General features: G+C 48.9%; 1 protein-coding gene across 1 annotated transcript; it reads left to right on the plus strand.

The window, feature by feature from the left end:
- Positions 1-381: 381 nt before the first annotated feature.
- Positions 382-2491, plus strand: LOC140913693 (carbonic anhydrase 15-like). The gene is made up of 4 exons (XM_073350497.1): positions 382-476; positions 710-782; positions 1059-1222; positions 1533-2491. The coding sequence occupies exons 1-4, from the start codon at positions 420-422 to the stop codon at positions 1740-1742; spliced, it is 504 nt and encodes a 167-aa protein (XP_073206598.1). The 5' UTR covers positions 382-419; the 3' UTR covers positions 1743-2491.
- The last annotated feature ends 21132 nt before the right edge of the window (positions 2492-23623 follow it).

Here is a 23623-nt window from a genome sequence, read left to right on the forward strand (position 1 = left end):
TGGGCTGCAGGGAGCAGGCGGGGGCTCAGCAGGGGGCGCTGGGCTGCAGGGAGCAGGCGGGGGGCTCAGCAGGGGGCGCTGGGCTGCAGGGAGCAGGTCGGGGGCTCAGCAGGGGGCGCTGGGCTGCAGGGAGCAGGCGGGGGGCTCAGCAGGGGGCGCTGTGCTGCAGGGAGCAGGCGGGGGGCTCAGCAGGGGGCGCTGGGCTGCAGGGAGCAGGCGGGGGCTCAGCAGGGGGCGCTGGGCTGCAGGGAGCAGGTCGGGGCTCAGCAGGGGGCGCTGTGCTGCAGGGAGCAGGTGGGGGGCTCCGTAGAGGGCGCTGGGCTGCAGGGAGCACGCAGGGGCTCCATAGGGGGCACTCTCCAATTTTTCTCTCTCTCCCCCTTTAGCTCCACATTGTTCATACCAAGAACAACCTGAGCATGGCTGACGCCCTCAAGGATCCCGAGGGAATCGCTGTGCTGGCCTTCTTCCTCCAGGTGAGGCAGTGCGGGGCGACAAGCCCGGACTCCTGGGTTCTATCCCCAGCTCTGGACAGGCAGCGGGGTCCAGTGGGGGCTGGGCAGCAGGACTCCTGGGTTCTCTGGATGGGAAATGGTATCTAATGATTCAAGGAGGGACTGGAGTCTTACCCTGAGTCACTCTATGACTCCCAGCCCTCCCCACGCCTCAGTTTCCCTATTTGCTGTACTCATGTGGTCTTGTCCCTCAGGCAACAGCCCACACACGCCCCTCCCACTCCTGGGATTCCTTCACCCAACACTTGAAGAAGGTGGCTCTGAAGGGTGAGTATCCCCTGAACTGGGGTGCGCGAGAGGTGGATTACGGCTGGCCTAGCATTGGGGCTGGGGGCAGTACAGCTCTGTGCCACCAGGGGGCGAGAGAGACTAATGGATGAGAGGAGCGGGGTTGGGGCTAGGAGTCCGGGCTACTGGGTTCTGTCCCTAAAGCTGGGAGGAGAGTGGCATCTAGTGGGTTAGAGCAGGGGGGCTGGGAGCTAGGACTCCTGGGTTCTATCCCCAGCTCTGGGAGGGGCCCTCACTCTCCCTCTGCCCCTCCAGGGAAGAAAACAGATCTGGACGGCTCCTTCTCCCTGCGGGAGCTCCTGGGCTCGGTGAACCTAGCCCGCTATTACCGCTACCAGGGCTCCCTCACCACCCCCAACTGTGACGAAGTCGTGGTCTGGACTGTCTTCCCCAACCCCATCCTGGTGCCTCCTGGTGTGGTGAGTGTGGGGCTGGGGGGAAGGGAGGGAGTCAGGACTCCTGGGTTCTCTCCCCAGCTTTGGGAGGGGAGTGGGGTCTAGTGGGTTAGAGCAGAGGGGGCTGGGAGTCAGGGCTCCTGGTCTCTTTTTCCAGCTCACCTCCCCTCTGCTGTTCAAACCCCCACTCTCTCTGCTCCAAAGTGGTCCCCATCAGAACCTTCCCAGTTCTCTCCATTGATGGGGTGTCCTCCTCTGCACGCAGTAGGGCACCCCAAGTTTGCCTCCCCCCTCAATTTGACCCCCCCCCACTAATCTGTCTCTCTCTCCCCAGGTGGCTGCGTTCCCCTCCATCCTCAGCTCCACAAACTCAGATGCTGGGCCCCGGCTACAGAACAACTACCGGCCTCTGCAGAGCCTTGGGAATCGCCACGTGCAGGCCTCGTCGGGCCTCCGAGTCGCCCCCAGCTCCTCTTCCACCCTGCGGCCTGCAACCTTGATCCCTCTGCTCATCAGTACCACAGCAATTGCCTGGCACCTATAAAGAGACAGAGACAGACACGGGGGGTGCTGGGAGCCAGGACTCCTGGGTTCCATTCCTGGTTCAGCCACAGACTCCCTATGTGACCGTCATCAAGCACCATCCCCGCTCTGGGCCTCAGTTCCCCATAGATAAAATAGTGATAGGTTTTGCTCCACAGTCCTGGAGACAGCATTGATCACAGTCCTCTTGGAGACTGAATGGGAACACAACCTTCAGCTAATATATCTGTTAAGGAAAAGTTAGCATATGTGACTCCATTTTGGTTTGGGGCCCACCATTGTCTAAAAGCAAGCAAGTTGTTGGGGACACTGGGTCATGGCCACTAGGTAACTCGAGGGGATGGAAGACCACAAGTGTAGATGAAGCCCCCTCGCACTAGGCCCAGGTGTCCGTGTCCTTGCCCCACCCCACCCCCCGCCTGGAGGCACTCGCAGCAGTTATGCTGAGGATCTGCAACAATATGCTGCAGAGTCAGACTGCCTGAAACGACGCAAGGCCAAACAGGGCAGATACGGAAGAACAATGCTGAATAAAGCAGCTTTATGTATGGTTTAAGAAATGATACAGAGAACAAGGGAACTAGCTGGGAACTGGATTGGCTGGCTATATGGATACTTAGGGCAGCTTGCTATTGGATAGGTATGCTGGGAAAAAGGATGTATAAAAGCCTGTGTAACTTCCTGCTCTGTGTGCAGGATTTGAGATTTTATTCTCCCTGTACCTTTTTGCAGCTACAAATAAACTTTTCTGCTTCTCCACCCCGTTGTGATTCTTGGGTGTAGCACACTGGGCAGCGAACCAACTCCAGCTGTTGTTTAGCCTCTCGGCACTGGGTGCCGGCAACAGCTTTTGGTGTCCCTGGGTGGGTGACGAGGCTGCAATTTAGCCTTGCCCGGACCCCTCCTGGAGGTCGAGGATTGCGGCGAGAACCGACGCCCAGCGCGCACCGGTGAGTTCACCGCGGGCCTCGGAGGAGACAATGGTGCAACGCACTCATATAGTGGGGAAGTTGTTGTGGACGACGGTGAGGAACCAGTCCCTTAGACATGGGGGAGGAGCAGCTGCAGGCCACGGTGAAGAACCGGTCCCTTGGATAAGGTAGGAACCTTTTGAAATCCGGATTGTATGCTCTGTTGCAACCTGTGGACGCCCAGAGTTACCCTGTAGGTATGGGACAGGGACAGAGCTCAGGGGTTAGGGCATGGTGTATGCCCCTAGAATGCATTCTAGCAAACTGGAAGGTATTTGGTGCGGATCCGATGACTAAGAGCCAATTAAAACGATTCTCTACAGTTGACTGGCTTCAATATCAACTAGAGGACCAGGAGTGGTGGCCACCAGGAGGGTCAATTAATTACAACATAATCCTCCAATTAGTTTTGTTTTGTCAGTGAATGGGTAAATGGAATGAATACTTGTATGCACAAGCGTTTATGGCTTTAAGAAATAGAACAGAGCTGTAATTCTGCAGAGTTGTAATTTGACTCCGACTGGTTCAGTAGCAGCTAATGTTAGTCCCCAGACCCCCACCCCCACTGTAATGGCAGAGCCGGTGTCCCCTTCGGCCCCCACGCCCCCACCTTATAAGGGTAGGATGCCTCGGGTTACAGAGATTGCCCCCTCGGTGGGACTCTATCCTTTGCTTACCGAGACCATTGTGGCTTGCCCAGGGCAGACGGACGTCAGGCTACCACTATGCAAGTTTACACCCATGTGCCATTCAATCCAATAGACTTAGCAGCTTTTAAAACACAGGCTGGGGAATTCTCCATGAACCCAAGCCGGTTTATTTCAGTCTTTGAGGGGTGCCTCAGCAGTCACAAGCCGGACTGGGATGATTGTAACGTCCTCCTGCGAACCCTATTGTCTGAGGTTGAAAGACAACAGGTTGTGTCCAAGGCAAGGGAGGAAGCGCAGAGACGGTACGACCGGGATCATATTAATGTCCCTGACCCGGATGCACAAGTCCCCCGAGCAGACCCCAGGTGGGATCCAAATGATCCTGGGGATATGACCCGCCTTACCTCCTATAAGGAGTTGCTTTTACATGGACTCCGTCACTCGGCTGTCCGACATAATAATTGGGCAAAGCCATATGAAGTAATGCAGGATTTAAAAGAAAGCCCAGGGGCCTTTCTACAGCGTATTCGGGACACAATTCGACAGAACACTAATGCAGACCCCGATGATCAGGCAACTGAGTCAATTATTAAGGGAATTTTTAAGAGCAGAGCAGCCCCTGATATTAAGAGAAAGTTACAAAAAAAAGAGGATTTAATGGGCATGACCATGGCACAAATCGTAGAGACTGCAAACCGAGCTTATAGTCTGAGAGAGACAGAGAAGGAGAGAGAGAGCAAGTGAGATTGATGGTAACAGCGGTACAGGCCGGCACTAAGAGAAGTGGCCGGGGAGAAAGGGGCCATGGACACGAATGTCCGGGCCCGCAGGAGAGACGACTGGGTCGCAACCAGTGTGCCCTGTGTCAACAGGAGGGACACTGGAAAAATGAGTGCCCAAAGAGGAAAGAAAAGGGGGGTGCCTCCGTGATGGCGATGGTGGAGCAGGAATAGGGGTGTCAGGGGAGACGGACCACCCTACCCCCAGAACCCCAAGTAAAGATGCGGGTGGGAAGCTCAGAAATAGATTTTTTAGTGGGCTCTGGAGCGGCACGAACTGCTGTAAATCAGCCTCTTCAGTTGCCAGTAGCAGATTCCCTTACTGTGGTGGTGTTGCCGGCACCCAGTGCCGAGAGGCTGAACAACAGCTTGAGTTGGTTCGTTACCCGGTGTGCTGCACCCAATAATCACAACGGGGTGGAGAAGCAGAAAAGTTTATTTGAAGCTTCAAAAAGGTACAGGGAGATTTGAATCTCAAATCCTGTACAACAGAGCAGGAAGTTACACAGGCTTTTATACATCCTTTTTCCCAGCATACTTATCCAATAGCAAGCTGCTCCAAGTATCCATATAGCCAGCCAATCCAGTTCCCAGCTAGTTCCCTGATTCTCTGTATCATTTGTTAAACTATACATAAAGCTGCTTTATTCAGCATTGTTCTTCCATATCTCCCCTGTTTGGCCTTGCTTAGTTTCAGGCAGTCTGACTCTGCAACATACTGTTGCAGATTCTCAGCATAACTGCTGTGTGTGCCTCCAGGCGGTGGGGGGCCAAGGACACTTGGGCCTAGCACGCAGAGCTGCTGCGAGGGCCTCCAGGCAGGAGGGGGGGCCAAGGACACCTGGGCCTAGTGCGAGGTGGCTTCATCGACACTCGTGGTCTTCCATCCCCTCGAGTTACCTAGTGGCCATGCCCCAGTGTTCCCAACAACTCCCCCCTTTGAGAACACTCAACAGCCTTGGCTCTGAGTTTTCTCACTTGGGCTACTTATTTTTTTACAATATGACTTTGTATAAGCACTTTGTGATAGCCCTGAAGAGAATGACGTATTAACTTTTGCAAAAGGGCCCTGACACATGATACCGCACAGCATAATACCAGTAATACAAGCAATACAGGAAAGAGAAATTTCAAAAGCAGGCTAAATAAACCACCAAGCCAAGATGACAAACCCCAGCCTGAAAACAAGGTTTGCAACCAATCGTTCTCTGGGGCAGTATAGGCAACCTGTGCTCCGGCTCGGGCATGGGCCTCAGCCTGTACCACCTTTTCATAGATCTCATAACTGCTATCATTTACATATACACAACATCGGGGCCCGACGAGGGCACAAACCCCTCCTTGGGATGCCAAGAGATAGTCCAAAGCCAGCCTGTTTTGGAGGGAAAACGTCCTGAGCTGCTGTACCTCTTTATTTAATGTTTTTACTGCTGACCCTAAATCACTAACCGAGTCCTCTAACTCTAAGGCCACTTTCTCAAGTACCATCTGCAGCCTTACAGTATAGCGGCCTATGCGTGCCATGGCTGGCCCGGTAAACAGTGGTGCTATTCCCAGTACAGAGCACCCTACCAGCTTCTCGGTTGTGAGGGGATTCTTCATATTGCCCTCCAATGCCTTAGTCAGTCGCCGCAGGGTCTTTTCTCGTGACTCAACAGAGGTGTCTCGGGCATTTCTAATCTTTCCTTTGGGCAGTGTGGCAGTTATGGAAAGATGAGGAACTTCATAAGCTATATAACAGCTACCTGTCCAGTTGGCTGGCAGCACCTTGTAAGCCTTTCGGCCACATACAAAATAGTGACCTTGTAGGGCCCAGTAAGGACTGTTTCTTAAGGGGATTCCTGGGATATTTAAGGCTGCTTTTCCAAACAGTTCATATGCCCCTAGGGGGGCATCCCATCCTCCTGACTGGGTACAAGTGGGGGCATTTCTAATTGTGCCGTTCAAATTACACTCGCCATAGGGACCACTACAAACCCACCATTGGCTTGCTACATTGGAGATATTAACTGGACGGCAAGTTACATTTCCAAACCCCTTTTTTGTGGTAAGATTATTTGTAAGTGTTTCCCTAAAAGGGGAGGAACCATTACACCCACACTGCTGGCCTCCCCTGTTGGTCTTTATTTAATACCCATTAGCCCACTGTGTAATAACACAGGAGCTCTTTCCCACAGGACGCCCATAGGGATCAGATTGGTTTCGGGTAAAACATAACACTCCCTCAGTGAGTACTGCAACTGAATACTCCTGGTCCTGATAGGTGGCTTGCTGTAAAGAGGTCTTGTTCCAGAATGGTGAGTCCGTTCTTTCCTGCTCTTTGGTGGTGGCTAATTCTGCTAGGGTCAAGGGCAGCATGTCAAGGGGCATTCCCGTTTTGGGGGACAGTGGAGCCGGAGCACATACCCAGCAATCAGTCTGGTTTGTTAAAGTAGCAACATGGTGCGCAAGCAAAACAAAGGAGTTATGCTCCCGATATGCACGGTTTGGAAATACCAATTCAGAGAACAACAATGTTACCCAACTAATTATTACCAGAGTCTTCCCAACCCGGGTCTCCAGTACCGGGGTGGGCCCATTTTAGCGTTAAGGTGCCCGCTATTTGTGTGTCTTAAACAGTAGCTTTAGCCCGAGATCGTCACTAGATGAGGAGTCAGCAGGTTGGACGGTCCACTGTTCTGCTGACGAGGGGGCAGGTACTGCCTTCAGACGAGAGGGATGGATCCAGTTCTTGTCTCCCTCGATCTTTGCCGCTGTATGAGAGATCAGGAGAACGGTACAGGGTCCTTTCCACTTTTCCTGGAGAGGCTCGTCTTTCCAGGTGCGAACAAGCACAGAGTCACCGGGCTGTAAGGAGTGAACGGGAGAGTCCAAGGGGAGAGGCTGGGAATCCTTGGTATACCTGTGAAGAGACAAGAGAACAGCAGACAGGGAACACATATACTGTGACAAAAAAACATTACCCAACTCCCATTCCCCTGACAGAACCGGGGTGCCATTCATGGGCCATGCCCTTCCAAACATAATTTCAAAGGGACTGAGCCCTAATCTACCCTTTGGGAGAACGCGGATACGGAGTAGGATGAGGGGCAAAGCATCAGGCCATCGCAGTGAGGCTTCTTGGCACATTTTTGAGAGATGCCGTTTAAGGGTCTGATTGATACGCTCCACTACCCCACTGGCTTGCGGTCTCCAGGGCATATGGAGTTTCCAGGGGATCTGTAAGGCATGTGAGATGCTTTGAATGATTTTTGACGTGAAGTGTGTCCCATTGTCAGATTTCATCCACAGGGGGAGTTCAAAGCGAGGAATGAGCTCCTTAACAAACTTGAGGGCCACTGTCCTGGCAGTGCAGTTACGGCATGGGAAGGCTTCTGGCCATCCGCTGAACCGATCCACTATGACAAGGAGATATTTGAACCCTTGGGTCCGGGGAAACTCAGTAAAGTCTATTTGCCACACTTGTCCGGGGCCCGGAGTGGGTTCTAGGGCAGCTGGTGGCACAGGATGTCCCGGTCGGGGGTTATTCTTTTGGCAGACTAAGCAGTCCGCTTGTACCTGGGCAGCCAGGGGTCGGAGTCCGGAAGTGATAAAGTATTTTCCCATTAGCTGGATAAGTGCTTCCCTGCCAGCATGAGTGGTTTGATGTAGTTTCTGCAGCACCGGCCGGATTAGGCCCTTTGGTAAGAGGACCTTCCCTTCTGGGGAATGGAGCCATCCCTCCTTTTCCCGGAGACTGAGTTTGTCAGTTAGCTGTCTCTCCTCCCCAGAGTACTGAGGGGTTGGAAGCTCCCCTCCTGATGGGATAAGGGCATGCATATGGGCGTTCTCAGCCTAAGGGGATGGCAGGGTGGCAGCATGCTTAGCCTCTCTATCTGCCCGGGCGTTACCTCTGGCCACATCTTGATCCTCCGTTTGATGGGCTTTACAGTGTACCACCGCCACTTCCGAGGGGAGTTGTACGGCTTCTAGGAGCCGGAGGATTTGGGGCCCGTACTTGACTGGGGAGCCTTGGGCTGTCAGCATTCCCCTTTGCTTCCATAGGCCAGCATGAGCATGCAGCACACCAAAAGCATACTTTCAATCAGTAAAAATGTTGACCCGCTTTCCTTTTGACAGTTCAAGTGCACGGGTCAGGGCTATCAGTTCGGCAAGCTGGGCAGAGGTCCCAGCAGGCAAACCTTCAGCTTTCACAGTGTCATGGAGGGTCACAACAGCATAACCCGCCCTCCTTTGCCCATCTATTACAGTACTGCTACCATCAGTGTACCACTCATAATCTGCATTTGGGAGGGGTACATCCTTTAAATCCGGACGGCTGGAGTACTGGACATCTATGATCTCTGAACAGTCATGGTTCTGTTCCTCTGTTTCTGGCAAGAGGGTGGCTGGGTTAAGGGAGGGGCAAGGCTGTAGGGTGACTTCAGAGTTCTCTAACAGCTTAGCCTGGTACCGAGCAATCCGAGCCTGGGTGAGCCAAAGCCCTCCCTTTGCATCCAATAAGGCTCGGACCATATGGGGAGTATAGATTTGCATAACCCCTCCCAATGTTAGCTTCTCGGCTTCCTCAAGCAATAGGGCAGTAGCTGCGACCGCCCGTAAACATGCCGGCCAACCCTTTGCAACCTGATCCAATTGCTTAGAAAAATAAGCCACAGGACGCTTCCATGCTCCTAACAGCTGTGTAAGCACTCCTAGGGCCATCCCCCTTCATTCATGTACATACAACTGAAACGGCTTAGAGAGATCTGGCAGGCCCAGAGCCGGGGCTTCCATCAATTTTCTAATCAGGATTTTAAATGCCCTGTCAGCCTCTGGGGTCCAATAGAAGGGGTCATGATCTGCTCCTTTTACACAGTCGTACAGGGGTTTAGCCCACAGTCCAAACTCTGGGATCCATATCCTGCAAAAGCCTGCCATACCCAGAAATGCCCTGAGCCGCTTACGGTTACTTGGGGTAGGAACTTGACAGATAGCTTCCTTTCTTTCGCTTGAAAGCTGACGCTCCCCTTGCCGTATGTGAATCCCGAGGTACCGTACCTCTGGGAGGGCAATTTGAGCCTTACTCCGTGCTACACGATATCCCCGGAGTCCAATAAAATTCAGGAGGCTCACGGTGGCTTTAAGGCAGGGTTTTTGGCCCACAGTGGCAATTAACAAATCATCTACATACTGCAGAAGGAGAGCCTCCTCATTATCCCACTCCTGTAGGTCCCTGGCCAGAGCCTGGCCAAAGAGGGTGGGGGAGTTTTTAAATCCCTGGGCCAACACTGTCCAGCAAAGTTGCTTTTTAACCCTTTTTTGGTCCTCCCACTCGAAGGAGAAGATTTCCTGTGACGGGGTGGCAACTGGGATGGTAAAGAAAGCATCTTTCAGATTGAGGACTGAAAAATGGGTATACTGTCCCCCTATAGAAGCCAATAAGGTATACGGGTTAGGGACAAGAGGGTGCACAGTCTTAACTCGTTCATTGACTGCCCTTAGGTCCTGTACCAGCCGATGCGTGCCATTAGGCTTCTGTACGGGTAGAATGGGAGTGTTCCAGACTGACTGACATTCCCGGAGAATACCATATATTAGGAATCAATCTATAGTTTCCTGTAAACCTTCTCTGGCTTCCCTCTTGATTGGATACTGTTTTACTTGCACTGGGCCTTTCCCTGGTATGAGCTGAATAGCAATGGGGGTCTGGTGGGTGGCCTTTCCTGGAATCCCTGATGCCCACACGGGGGGGTACACCTGGTCTTCCCACGGACTCCATTCTGGGGCTTGCATGGCTGAGGGCTCAACTGCAAGGGTCATGATCCATGCATTCTCAGGGGGTAAGGTAAGGGTTATTTCGTCCTCAGTAAAATGCAGGGTGGCACCGAGGCGACAAAGCAGATCCCGTCCCAGCAGAGGCGTTGGACACTCAGGGAGGTATACCAGCTTGTGGGATATAGTCCTGTCTCCCAAAGCACATTCCGCTGGGGCATACACTGGGCACTTGGTGTCCCTGCCTGTGGCTCCCACCACAGTAAGGGAATCTGCTACTGGCAACTGAAGAGGCTGATTTACGGCAGTTCGGGCCGCTCCAGAGTCCACTAAAAAATCTATTTCTGAGCTTCCCACCCGCATCTTTACTCGGGGTTCCGGGGGTAGGGTGGTCCGTCTCCCCTGACACCCCTATTCCTGCTCCACCATCGCCATCATAGGGGCACCCCCCTTTTCTTTCCTCTTTGGGCACTCATTTTTCCAGTGTCCCTCCTGTTGACACAGGGCACACTGGTTGCGACCCAGTCGTCTCTCCTGCAGGCCCGGATGGTCGCGTCCACGGCCGCTTCCTCCCCGGCCACTTCTCTTAGTGCCGGCCTGTACCGCTGTTACCATCAATCTCACTGTGGGACAAACCCCCTGCCTTAAAGCCACCGTGAGCCTCCTGAATTTTATTGGACTCCGGGGATATCGGGTAGCACGGAGTAAGGCTCAAATCGCCCTCCCAGATACCTCGGGTTTCACATACGGCAAGGGGAGCGTCAGCTTTCAAGCGAAAGAAAGGAAGCTATCTGTCAAGTTCCTACTCCAAGTAATCGTAAGCGGTTCAGGGCATTTCTGGGTATGGCAGGATATGCAGGATATGGATCCCAGAGTTTGGACTATGGGCTAAACCCCTGTACGACTGTGTAAAAGGAGTGGATCATGACCCCTTCTATTGGACCCCAGAAGCTGACAGGGCATTTAAAATCCTGAAAAGAAAATTGATGAAAGCCCCAGCTATGGGCCTGCCAGATCTCTCTAAGCCGTTTCAGTTGTATGTACATGAACGAAGGGGGATGGCCCTAGGAGTGCTTACACAGCTGTTAGGAGCATGGAGATGTCCTGTGGCTTATTTTTCTAAGCAACCGGATCAGGTTGCAAAGGGTTGGGCGGCATGTTAACAGGCGGCGGTAGCTACTGCCCTAGTGCTTGAGGAAGCCGAGAAGCTAACTTTGGGAGGGGTTATGCAAATCTATACTCCCCATATGGTCCGAGCCTTATTGGATGCAAAGGGAGGGCTTTGGCTCACCCAGGCTCGGATTGCTCGGTACCAGGCTAAGCTGTTAGAGAACTCTGAAGTCACCCTACAGCCTTGCCCCTCCCTTAACCCAGCCACTCTGTTGCCAGAAACAGAGGAACAGAACCATGACTGTTCAGAGATCATAGATGTCCAGTACTCCAGCCGTCCGGATTTAAAGGATGTACCCCTCCCAAATGCAGATTATGAGTGGTACACTGATGGTAGCAGCACTGTAATAGATGGGCAAAGGAGGGCGGGTTATGCTGTTGTGACCCTCCATGACACTGTGGAAGCTGATGGTTTGCCTGCTGGGACCTCTGCCCAGCTTGCCGAACTGATAGCCCTGACCCGTGCACTTGAACTGTCAAAAGGAAAGCGGGTCAACATTTTTACTGATTGAAAGTATGCTTTTGGTGTGCTGCATGCTCATGCTGGCCTATGGAAGCAAAGGGGAATGCTGACAGCCCAAGGCTCCCCAGTCAAGTACGGGCCCCAAATCCTCCGGCTCCTAGAAGCCGTACAACTCCCCTCGGAAGTGGCGGTGGTACACTGTAAAGCCCATCAAAGGGAGGATCAAGACGTGGCCAGAGGTAACGCCCGGGCAGATAGAGAGGCTAAGCATGCTGCCACCCTGCCATCCCCTCAGGCTGAGAACGCCCATATACATGCCCTTATCCCATCAGTAGGGGAGCTTCCAACCCCTCAGTACTCTGGGGAGGAGAGACAGCTAACTGACAAACTCGGTCTCTGGGAAAAGGAGGGATGGCTCCATTCCCCGGAAGGGAAGGTCCTCTTACCAAAGGGCCTAATCCGGCCAGTGCTGCAGAAACTACATCAAACCACTCATGCTGGCAGGGAAGCACTTATCCAGCTAATGGGAAAATACTTTATCACTTCCGGACTCCGACCCCTGGCTGCCCAGGTACAAGCGGACTGCTTAGTCTGCCAAAAGAATAACCCCCGACCGGGACATCCTGTGCCACCAGCTGCCCTAGAACCCACTCCGGGCCCCGGACAAGTGTGGCAAATAGACTTTACTGAGTTTCCCCGGACCCAAGGGTTCAAATATCTCCTTGTTATAGTGGATTGGTTCAGCGGATGGCCAGAAGCCTTCCCATGCCGTAACTGCACTGCCAGGACAGTGGCCCTCAAGTTTGTTAAGGAGCTCATTCCTCGCTTTGGGCTCCCCCTGTGGATGGAATCTGACAACGGGACACACTTCACGTCAAAAATCATTCAAAGCATCTCACATGCCTTACAGATCCCCTGGAAACTCCATACGCCCTGGAGACCGCAAGCCAGTGGGGTAGTGGAGCGTATCAATCAGACCTTTAAACGGCATCTCTCAAAAATGTGCCAAGAAGCCTCACTGCGATGGCCTGATGCTTTGCCCCTTGTCCTACTCCTTATCCGCGTTCTCCCTAAGGATAGATTAGGGCTCAGTCCCTTTAAAATTATGTTTGGAAGGGCATAGCCTATGAATGGCACCCCGGTTCTGTCAGGGGAATGGGAGTTGGGTAATGGTTTGTTGTCACAGTATATGTGTTCCCTGTCTGCTGTTCTCTTGTCTCTTCACAGGTATACCAAGGATTCCCAGCCTCTCCCCTTGGACTCTCCCGTTCACTCCTTACAGCCCGGTGACTCTGTGCTTGTTCGCACCTGGAAAGACGAGCCTCTCCAGGAAAAGTGGAAGGGACCGTATACCGTCCTGCTGATTTCCCATACAGCGGCAAAGATCAAGGGAGACAAGAACTGGATCCATCCCTCTCGTCTGAAGGCAGTACCCGCCCCCTCGTCAGCAGAACAGTGGACCGTCCAACCTGCTGACTCCTCATCTAGTGACGATCTCGGGCTAAAGCTACTGTTTAAGACACACAGATAGCGGGCACCTTAATGCTAAAATGGGCCCACCCAGGTACTGGAGACCCTGGGTTGGGAAGACTCTGGTGATAATTTGTTGGGTAACATTGTTGTTCTTTGTATTGGTATTTCCAAACCGTGCATATCGGGAGCATAACTCCTTTGTTTTGCTTGCGCACCATGTTGCTAATTTAACAAACCAGACTGATTGCTAGGTATGTGCTCCAACTCCACTGTCCCCCAAAACGGGAATGCCCCTTGACATGCTGCCCCTGACCCTAGCAGAATTAGCCACCACCAAAGAGCAGGAAAGAACGAACTCACCGTTCTGGAACAAGACCTCTTTACAGCAAGCCACCTATCAGAACCAGGAGTATTCAGTTGCAATACTCACTGAGGGAGTGTTATGTTTTACCCGAAAACAATCTGGTCACGATGGGTGTCCTGTGGGAAAAAGCTCCTGTGTTATTACACAGTGGGCTGATGGGTATTGGATAAAGACCAACAGGGGAGGCCAGCAGTGTGGGTGTAATGGTTCCTCCCCTTTTAGGGAAACTCTTACGAATAAACTTACCACAAAAGAAAGGTTTGGAAATATAACTTGCCGTCCAGTTAACATCTCCAATGTAGCAAGCCAATGGTGGGTTTGCAGTGGTCCCTATGGCGAGTGTAATTTGAACGGCACAATTAGAAATGCCCCCACTTGTACCCAATCAGGAGGATGGGATGCCCCCTTAGGGGCATATGAACTGTTCGGAAAAGCAGCCTTAAATATCCCAGGTATCCCCTTAAGAAACAGTCCTTACTGGGCCCTACAGGGTCACTATTTTGTATGTGGCCGAAAGGCTTACAAGGTGCTGCCAGCTGTTATATAGCTCATGGAGTTCCTCATCTGTCAATAACTGCCGCACTCCAAAGGAAAGATTAGAAATGCCCAAGACACCTCTGTTGAGAAAAGTCACGAGAAAAGACCCTGCGGCGACTGACTACGGCATTGGAGGGCAATATGAAGAATTCCCTCACAACCGAGAAGCTTGTAGGGTGCTCTGTACTGGGAATACTGTTTACCGGGCCAGCCATGGCATGCATAGGCCGTTATACTGTAAGGCTGCAAATGGTACTTGAGAAAGTTGCCTTAGAGTTGGAGGACTCGGTTAGTAATTTAGGGTCAGCAGTAAAAACATTAAATAAAGAGGAACAGCAGCTCAGGACGTTTTCCCTCCATAACAGGCTGGCTTTGGACTATCTCTTGGCATCCCAAGGAGGGGTTTGTGCCTTCGTCGGGCCCCGATGTTGTGTATATGTAAATGATAGCAGTTATGAGATCTGTGAAAAGGTGGTACAGGCTGAGGCCCATGCCCGAGCCGGAGCACAGGTTGCCTATACTGCCCCCGAGAATGATTGGTTGCAAACCTTGTTTTCAGGCTGGGGTTTGTCATCTTGGCTTGGTGGTTTATTTAGCCTGCTATTGAAACTTCTCTTTCCTGTATTGCTTGTATTACTGGTATTGTGCTGTGCAGTATAATGTGTTAGGGCCCTTTTGCAAAAGTTAATAAGTCATTCTCTTCAGGGCTATCACAAAGTGCTTATGCAAAGTCCTATTGTAAGGAAATAAGTAGCCCAAGTGAGAAAACTCAGAGCCAAGGTTGTTGAGTGTTCTCAAAGGAGGGAGTTGTTGGGGACACTGGGGCATGGCCACTAGGTAACTCGAGGGGATGGAAGACCACGAGTGTCGATGAAGCCCCCTTGCACTAGGCCCAAGTGTCCTTGGCCCCCCGTCCCGCCTGGAGGCACTCGCAGCAGCTCTACGTACTAGGCCCAAGTGTCCTTGGCCCCCCCGCCTGGAGGCACACACAGCAGTTATGCTGAGAATCTGCAACAATATGCTGCAGAGTCAGACTGCCTGAAACTAAGCAAGGCCAAACAGGGCAGATATGGAAGAAAAATGCTGAATAAAGCAGCTTTATGTATGGTTTAACAAATTATACAGAGAACAAGGGCACTAGCTGGGAACTGGATTGGCTGGCTATATGGATACTTAGGGCAGCTTGCTATTGGATAAGTATGCTGGGAAAAAGGATGTATAAAAGCCTGTGTAACTTCCTGCTCTGTGTGCAGGATTTGAGATTTTATTCTCCCTGTACCTTTTTGCAGCTGCAAATAAACTTTTCTGCTTCTCCACCCCGTTGTGATTATTGTGTGACGCACACCGGGTAGCGAACCAACCTCAGCTGTTGTTTAGCCTCTCGGCACTGGGTGCCGGCAACAACATCATGCACCAGGAGGAGTGTTCCTTAGATACTGCATTCCTGTGAAAACCCTCCCACTTGTTTCCAGCCTGTCTCGACTCCTGGTTTCTGTTCTTTGTCTATTTCTAACTCCCTGCCTCCTGGCCTTGTGATGTGGGCCTCCCATCCTAATAAGAAAGGCTACTGGTGCATTGCTTTAGGACCATGTTGCGTAGTTGAAGTAATAGTTTATCACGGGGAATGTACCTAGCAGGGATAGGTGGCAGATAAGGAAAGGGTTTGTCTATTGGCTAAGGTTTCTGATGCACGAGGGCAACATGCTTTGATAAAAGGTATACAATCTTTGTATAACCTGCATTCGGGGTCCCCTTCTGGCTAGCAGGGGGGCACCGCGCTCAAGCATAAGAAATTTAATATCTTTGGGAACTCTGCAGTTGGGGACTTTGTTCATGTGCCTCAGCCTAGACTCGAACTGCACATGACCTATCAGGTATAATTCGCAACATATCTCAGGAGGACTGGATTACAAGCCCCCACCGCCAGGAGTTTGGACTGAGTGGGCAGAGGGGGTGTGACGTTGCACTCCATATGCTTTATAAAAGTATGCTTATGAATGTAAATATAATGTAACTGGAATATGCTTTATGCAAAAGGTCTCTTGTAAGGTTTCATTACAAAGGTTATAATATACTGAATATATTCCTCCTATTCGTATGCATGTATCATTCTTGTATCTAAGCTAGAAATATGAAGTATAACTCTGAGTTCCTATTGTAATTACGCAAAGTGTGGGCCATTAATGGTGGTTTAGAATCTTGATGGCTCCCATTGACTAGGACAATTGGTTGTAGATGGTTTATTTACCTGCAAGCCTTCCTGTGTACATGTGGGTGTGGGCCAGCCCCTGGGTAATGAAGAATGAGGTATTACAGGACATGTGACCATGTTGCATGATACTGGAATCCATCTTAAATCTGGTACTTTTCCATTTAGAAGGAGGGGCGGGGACCCAGACAGACAAAAGATTCCCGCAATGTGCCAAAGCTATAAAAGGGGGTGGAGCAGGACAAAGCAGGCCAGTCATGAGAAAGCCCCTGTTTTCAACCTAAGATGTCTGATGGAACTAATAAGGACTGTACCAGGGGAAAGGATTTTATGCCCCTCTGCCATGTACATTGGCCAAGAGTTTATGTTTCAGGGCCTCATCTTACTACAGCTCCCATTGACTAGGACAATTGGTCGTGAATGGCTCTGTTCACTTGCAGACCTTCCTGGGTATGTGCAGGCCAGCCCTGGAAGAATGGAGACTGGGGTCTCACAGGACATGTGAACATGTCACCTGATACTGGAATCCATCTTAAACCTGGTGCTTTTCCATTTAGAAGGAGGAGTGGGGACTCAGAGAGACAAAAGATTCCCGCCAAAGTTATATAAGGGGGTGGAACAGAACAACGGGGGCTGCCAGTCATGAGAACACCCCTAGTTTCCACCTAAGATGTCTGCTGGAACTAACAAGGACTGTACTGGGGAAAGGATTGGGCCCAGACTCGGAAGGAGTCTAGCCTGTGAAAGAAGCATTTTGGAACATCTCTGAGGGTGAGATTTTACCTGTAAACAGCTTCTTAATGTATTAGGCTTAGACTTGCATGTTTTTGCTTTATTTTGCTTGATGACTTACTTTGTTCTGTCTGTTATTACTTGAAACCAGTTAAATCCTACTTCTTATACTTAATAAAATCACTTTTGTTTATTAATGAACCCAGAGTAAGTGATTAATACCTGGGGGAGCAAACAGCTGTGCATATCTCTCTATCAGTGTTATAGAAGGCGGACAATTCATGAGTTTACCCTGTATAAGCTTTATACCAGGGGTCTCAAACTCAGTTTGCCTTGGGACCAGTGCCAGTCCTCAAATCCTCCCAGTGGGCCAATAATGCCACTGAAGATGGTATTCAGAAAAGAAAACATTTATATTTTATTTCGATTTTCTTAGAAATAATAAAACGGTCATACAACTTGATACAATTCTTTGCCTGCCAGAGAGTTTTTAGTGTTTGCCAGATACCTGGCAACGCTTCAGTTCTGTCAGTCTGTTGATGTTTGGCCTCAGTGACTGTCCTGTCTCCCAAGGTCTATGAGAATAAGGGATTGTCCTTCAGGATAGGCTGTAGATCCTTGATGATGCACACGATCCATTGTCTATAGCCAAGCTCTAAGATACAACTGCATTTGCTCCAATCCCTCAATCAGAGACAAACACCTACAGGATCTCTATCAAGCATTCTTAAAACTACAATACCCACCTGGGGAAGTGAAGAAACAGATTGACAGAGCCAGAAGGGTACCCAGAAGTCACTTACTACAAGACAGGCCCAACAAAGAAAGTAACAGAACACCAAGAGCTGTCAGCTACAGCCCCCAACTAAAACCTCTCCAGCGCATCATCAAGGATCTACAACCTAGCCTGAAGGACGACCCATCACTCTCACAGACCTTGGGAGACATGCCAGTCCTCACTTGCAGACAGCCCCCCCAATCTGAAGCAAGTACTCACCAGCAACTACACACCACACAACAAAAACACTAACTCAGGAACCAAACCCTGGAACAAACCCCGGTGCCAACTCTGTCCATATATCTTTTCAAGGGACACCATCATAGGACCTAATCACATCAGCCACGCCATCAGGGGTTCGTTCACCTGCACATCTACCAATGTGATATATGCCATCCTGTGCCAGCAATGCCCCTCTGCCATGTACATTGGCCAAACCGGACCGTCTCTACGCAAAAGAATAAATGGACACAAATCTCACATCAGGAATTACAACATTCAAAAACCAGTAGAGGAACACTTCAATCTCCCTGGACACTCAATAACAGACTTAAAAGTGGCAATTCTTCAACAAAAAAACTTCAAAAACAGACTCCAAAATGAAACTGCAGAAGTGGAATTAATTTGCAAACTGGGCACCATCAAATTAGGCCTGAATAAAGACTGGGAGTGGATGAGTCATTACAAAACCTAATTTTACCATACTAATTTCCCCCTACTGTTACTCACACCTTCTTGTCAACTGTTTGAAATGGGCCGCCCTCATTATCACTACAAAAGTGATTTCTCCTCCCTTGGTATTCTACTGTTAATTGAATTGGCTCGTTAGACTGACCCCCGACTTGGTAAGGCAACTCCCATCTTTTCATGTACTATGTATAAATATGCCTCTGATGAAGTGGGTTTTAGTCCACCAAAGCTTATGCCAAAATAAATTTGTTAGTCTCTAAGGTGCCGCAAGGACTCCTCATTGTTTTAGCTAATAATTAGTCTTTTGGGACTTAAACTATTACTGGTTTTGAAGCCACAGCTTAGACTTTGGGAGAAGGGGTTTTCAGAAAGTTAAGTGAATATTTTAGTGAAACTAAAAGAGTTTTACAAAACGGTTCAGCTCTGTGGATGTTGTTACACTGGTATAAAACTATGTTAAATACCTGCTCACAGATTCATTCATATCATTGTTTCTAAAACACAACTTCAGAATATGTTTTACTGATTGAGCTGAGTAATTGTTATAAAGGGATATTGGCAATCCCCCAAGTACCCAAGGAAAAATTAATCTGAACAGAGGTTATAGGCTTTGCATTTTTCAACACATTCTGCATCAGACATACTCTCTTCTAGTTTTCATGAATCTACCTTTCTAATCCAGAGCATTTTTTGGCGGAGGCTGCAGGGTTAGATAATGGAATAACTTCTGTGGCTTCTTTGCTCAATAACATTCTTTAAAATATACGGAGGAAATCTCCAAATGGTCAGTCATACCTTCAGTTTGATAAATAAATAACCCAGAAAGGGAGTTACAATTTGGAGGATTTAATCAACAACAAAAATTACTTTTGGAAATTTTTCCCTTTAGAAACGTTAGCAAGCATGGTTTTCCTTCTTGCTTCGTTGGCAATTCGCTTGTTGACTGATTTGCCTTGAATAACTCTTGATAATATGCCTTTTGTGGTGTGAAATTGGAGCTGAATTAAAGCAAGACACAGGACAACTTCTGTTTGATTCACTACTGGCATGGCACCGCTCACTGAAGTGCCATTTGTTTTGCCAGGATTAGGGGCCATCCCTGGTGTTTTGCACAATTGCAAATAACTGTGTCAATGCCACCTACACTGAAGCTACCTTCACTTCCTAAATGAAATGCAAACAACAAAATCATCCCCGTGTTTAAAGAGGCAAACTTCATGCTGGTAAGTCCATTTGCATTAGCAAATTAGCAAAAACCTTTCATTTATTTTTACCCATCCTTCCAGTCCCTGCAGCCCAACCTCCACCCTAGCTTCTAGACACTTTGCCAGTGATTAAAACCTCCAGTGTGGGTGTGACGTAGCACTCCATATGTTTTATGGAAATATGCTTAAGAACGTGAAAATGATGTAACTGCAACATGCTTTAGGCAAAAGGTCTCTTGTAAGGTATCATTACAAAGCTTATAATCTACTGTGTGTGATCATCCTATTTGTATCCATGTATCATTCTTGTATCTGAAGCTAGAAATATGAAGTATAACTCTGAGGTCCTATTGTAATTATGCAAAGTGTGGGCCACTGATGGCGGTTTAGAATCTTGATGGCTCCTGGTGTCACAAGTCACGGGTGTGATGTTCTGCTCTGTTCAATGTTGATAACAGTTGGTTGCGGGGGGGGGGGGGGTCCCTCTGTGTGCTGCCTCAGCTCTGTGCAGATCGCTGACACAGCAACCCCGAGAGAACCCCCAATGACCACAGACTCTGGTAAGGTATGAAGGCACCCGGCCAGGTTTATTGCCAAACGAAACACAGTCTCTAGCTCCCCGGTCCAGATGTCTGCAGTTCTCCTAGTACATATGTGCTCCCTGACAAAGGATGGGCTCGGTCAGTGGCGGGATTTACCACTGCCCCCTACGCCAGACAGACATCCGCTCAGGGATGCATTCTTAGACACAGGTTCAAACAAGTTACAGATCACTCCTGACATGTAGAGGTGCAATCCCCCCTACATGTGAGGCTGCTGCCTCTCACAAAACAGCTCTACCATATTACCTTCCTGCCCCTGTCTTTAGGATAGGTCAGCCTGTCCCTGTTATCTGGGGAATGTGCAAGTACCGGCATGTTCTGGTACTATCCTGGCACGTGTTTCCATAACTAGTGCCCAGTACCATTTTAGGTACGTGTATTTTTACAACATTAGCCCTCTTCTTGCCAGATTCTGTGAGCAGGGCTTTCCTCTGGCTCACAGCTTAACTTTGCTTTATGTTAGCAAAGTCTTGACCATTACTTTAGTTCAGGCCTTAGGCGTCATACCAGGCCTCTAATGCAAGAGTTTATGTTTCAGGGCCTCATCTTACTACAGCTCCCATTGACTAGGACAATTGGTCGTGAATGGCTCTGTTCACTTGCAGACCTTCCTGGGTACGTGCAGGCCAGCCCTGGAAGAATGGAGACTGGGGTCTCACAGGACATGTGAACATGTCACCTGATACTGGAATCCATCTTAAACCTGGTGCTTTTCCATTTAGAAGGAGGAGTGGGGACTCAGAGAGTCAAAAGATTCCCACCAAAGCTATATAAGGGGGTGGAACAGAACAACGGGGGCTGCCAGTCATGAGAACACCCCTAGTTTCCACCTAAGATGTCTGCTGGAACTAACAAGGACTGTACTGGGGAAAGGATTGGGCCCAGACTCGGAAGGAGTCTAGCCTGTGAAAGAAGCATTTTGGAACATCTCTGAGGGTGAGATTTTACCTGTAAACAGCTTCTTAATGTATTAGGCTTAGACTTGCATGTTTTTGCTTTATTTTGCTTGATGACTTACTTTGTTCTGTCTGTTATTACTTGAAACCAGTTAAATCCTACTTCTTATACTTAATAAAATCACTTTTGTTTATTAATGAACCCAGAGTAAGTGATTAATACCTGGGGGAGCAAACAGCTGTGCATATCTCTCTATCAGTGTTATAGAAGGCGGACAATTCATGAGTTTACCCTGTATAAGCTTTATACCAGGGGTCTCAAACTCAATTTGCCTTGGGACCAGTGCCAGTCCTCAAATCCTCCCAGTGGGCCAATAATGCCACTGAAGATGGTATTCAGAAAAGAAAACATTTATATTTTATTTCGATTTTCTTAGAAATAATAAAACGGTCATACAGCTTGATACAATTCTTTGCCTTCCAGAGAGTTTTTAGTGTTTGCCAGATACCTGGCAACGCTTCAGTTCTGTCAGTCTGTTGATGTTTGGCCTCAGTGACTGTCCTGTCTCCCAAGGTCTATGAGAATAAGGGATTGTCCTTCAGGATAGGCTGTAGATCCTTGATGATGCACACAATCCATTGTCTATAGCCAAGCTCTAAGATACAACTGCATTTGCTCCAATTCCTCAATCAGAGACAAACACCTACAGGATCTCTATCAAGCATTCTTAAAACTACAATACCCACCTGGGGAAGTGAAGAAACAGATTGACAGAGCCAGAAGGGTACCCAGAAGTCACCTACTACAAGACAGGCCCAACAAAGAAAGTAACAGAACACCAAGAGCTGTCAGCTACAGCCCCCAACTAAAACCTCTCCAGCGCATCATCAAGGATCTACAACCTAGCCTGAAGGACGACCCATCACTCTCACAGACCTTGGGAGACATGCCAGTCCTCACTTGCAGACAGCCCCCCCAATCTGAAGCAAGTACTCACCAGCAACTACACACCACACAACAAAAACACTAACTCAGGAACCAAACCCTGGAACAAACCCCGGTGCCAACTCTGTCCATATATCTTTTCAAGGGACACCATCATAGGACCTAATCACATCAGCCACGCCATCAGGGGCTCGTTCACCTGCACATCTACCAATGTGATATATGCCATCCTGTGCCAGCAATGCCCCTCTGCCATGTACATTGGCCAAACCGGACCGTCTCTACGCAAAAGAATAAATGGACACAAATCTCACATCAGGAATTACAACATTCAAAAACCAGTAGAGGAACACTTCAATCTCCCTGGACACTCAATAACAGACTTAAAAGTGGCAATTCTTCAACAAAAAAACTTCAAAAACAGATTCCAAAGTGAAACTGCAGAAGTGGAATTAATTTGCAAACTGGGCACCATCAAATTAGGCCTGAATAAAGACTGGGAGTGGATGAGTCATTACAAAACCTAATTTTACCATACTAATTTCCCCCTACTGTTACTCACACCTTCTTGTCAACTGTTTGAAATGGGCCGCCCTCATTATCACTACAAAAGTGATTTCTCCTCCCTTGGTATTCTACTGTTAATTGAATTGGCTCGTTAGACTGACCCCCGACTTGGTAAGGCAACTCCCATCTTTTCATGTACTATGTATAAATATGCCTCTGATGAAGTGGGTTTTAGTCCACCAAAGCTTATGCCAAAATAAATGTGTTAGTCTCTAAGGTGCCGCAAGGACTCCTCATTGTTTTAGCTAATAATTAGTCTTTTGGGACTTAAACTATTACGGGTTTTGAAGCCACAGCTTAGACTTTGGGAGAAGGGGTTTTCAGACAGTTAAGTGAATATTTTAGTGAAACTAAAAGAGTTTTACAAAACGGTTCAGCTCTGTGGATGTTGTTACACTGGTATAAAACTATGTTAAATACCTGCTCACAGATTCATTCATATCATTGTTTCTAAAACACAACTTCAGAATATGTTTTACTGATTGAGCTGAGTAATTGTTATAAAGGGATATTGGCAATCCCCCAAGTACCCAAAGAAAAATTAATCTGAACAGAGGTTATAGGCTTTGCATTTTTCAACACATTCTGCATCAGACATACTCTCTTCTAGTTTTCATGAATCTACCTTTCTAATCCAGAGCATTTTTTGGCGGAGGCTGCAGGGTTAGATAATGGAATAACTTCTGTGGCTTCTTTGCTCAATAACATTCTTTAAAATATACGGAGGAAATCTCCAAATGGTCAGTCATACCTTCAGTTTGATAAATAAATAACTCAGAAAGGGAGTTATAATTTGGAGGATTTAATCAACAACAAAAATTACTTTTGGAAATTTTTCCCTTTAGAAACGTTAGCAAGCATGGTTTTCCTTCTTGCTTCGTTGGCAATTCGCTTGTCGACTGATTTGCCTTGAATAACTCTTGATAATATGCCTTTTGTGGTGTGAAATTGGAGCTGAATTAAAGCAAGACACAGGACAACTTCTGTTTGATTCACTACTGGCATGGCACCGCTCACTGAAGTGCCATTTGTTTTGCCAGGATTAGGGGCCATCCCTGGTGTTTTGCACAATTGCAAATAACTGTGTCAATGCCAC

Source organism: Lepidochelys kempii, chromosome 6 (genome assembly GCF_965140265.1).
Source record: "Lepidochelys kempii isolate rLepKem1 chromosome 6, rLepKem1.hap2, whole genome shotgun sequence".
In the NCBI taxonomy this organism is placed as follows: domain Eukaryota; kingdom Metazoa; phylum Chordata; order Testudines; family Cheloniidae; genus Lepidochelys; species Lepidochelys kempii.

Bases quoted from the DNA above. Each gene is read 5' to 3' on its own strand.
- LOC140913693 (XM_073350497.1), top strand. From the start codon at position 420: ATGGCTGACGCCCTCAAGGATCCCGAGGGAATCGCTGTGCTGGCCTTC. The intron at 477-709 runs GTGAGGCAGTGC...CTTGTCCCTCAG, and splicing joins TGCTGGCCTTCTTCCTCCAG to GCAACAGCCCACACACGCCC. The intron at 1,223-1,532 runs GTGAGTGTGGGG...CTCTCTCCCCAG, and splicing joins TCCTGGTGCCTCCTGGTGTG to GTGGCTGCGTTCCCCTCCAT.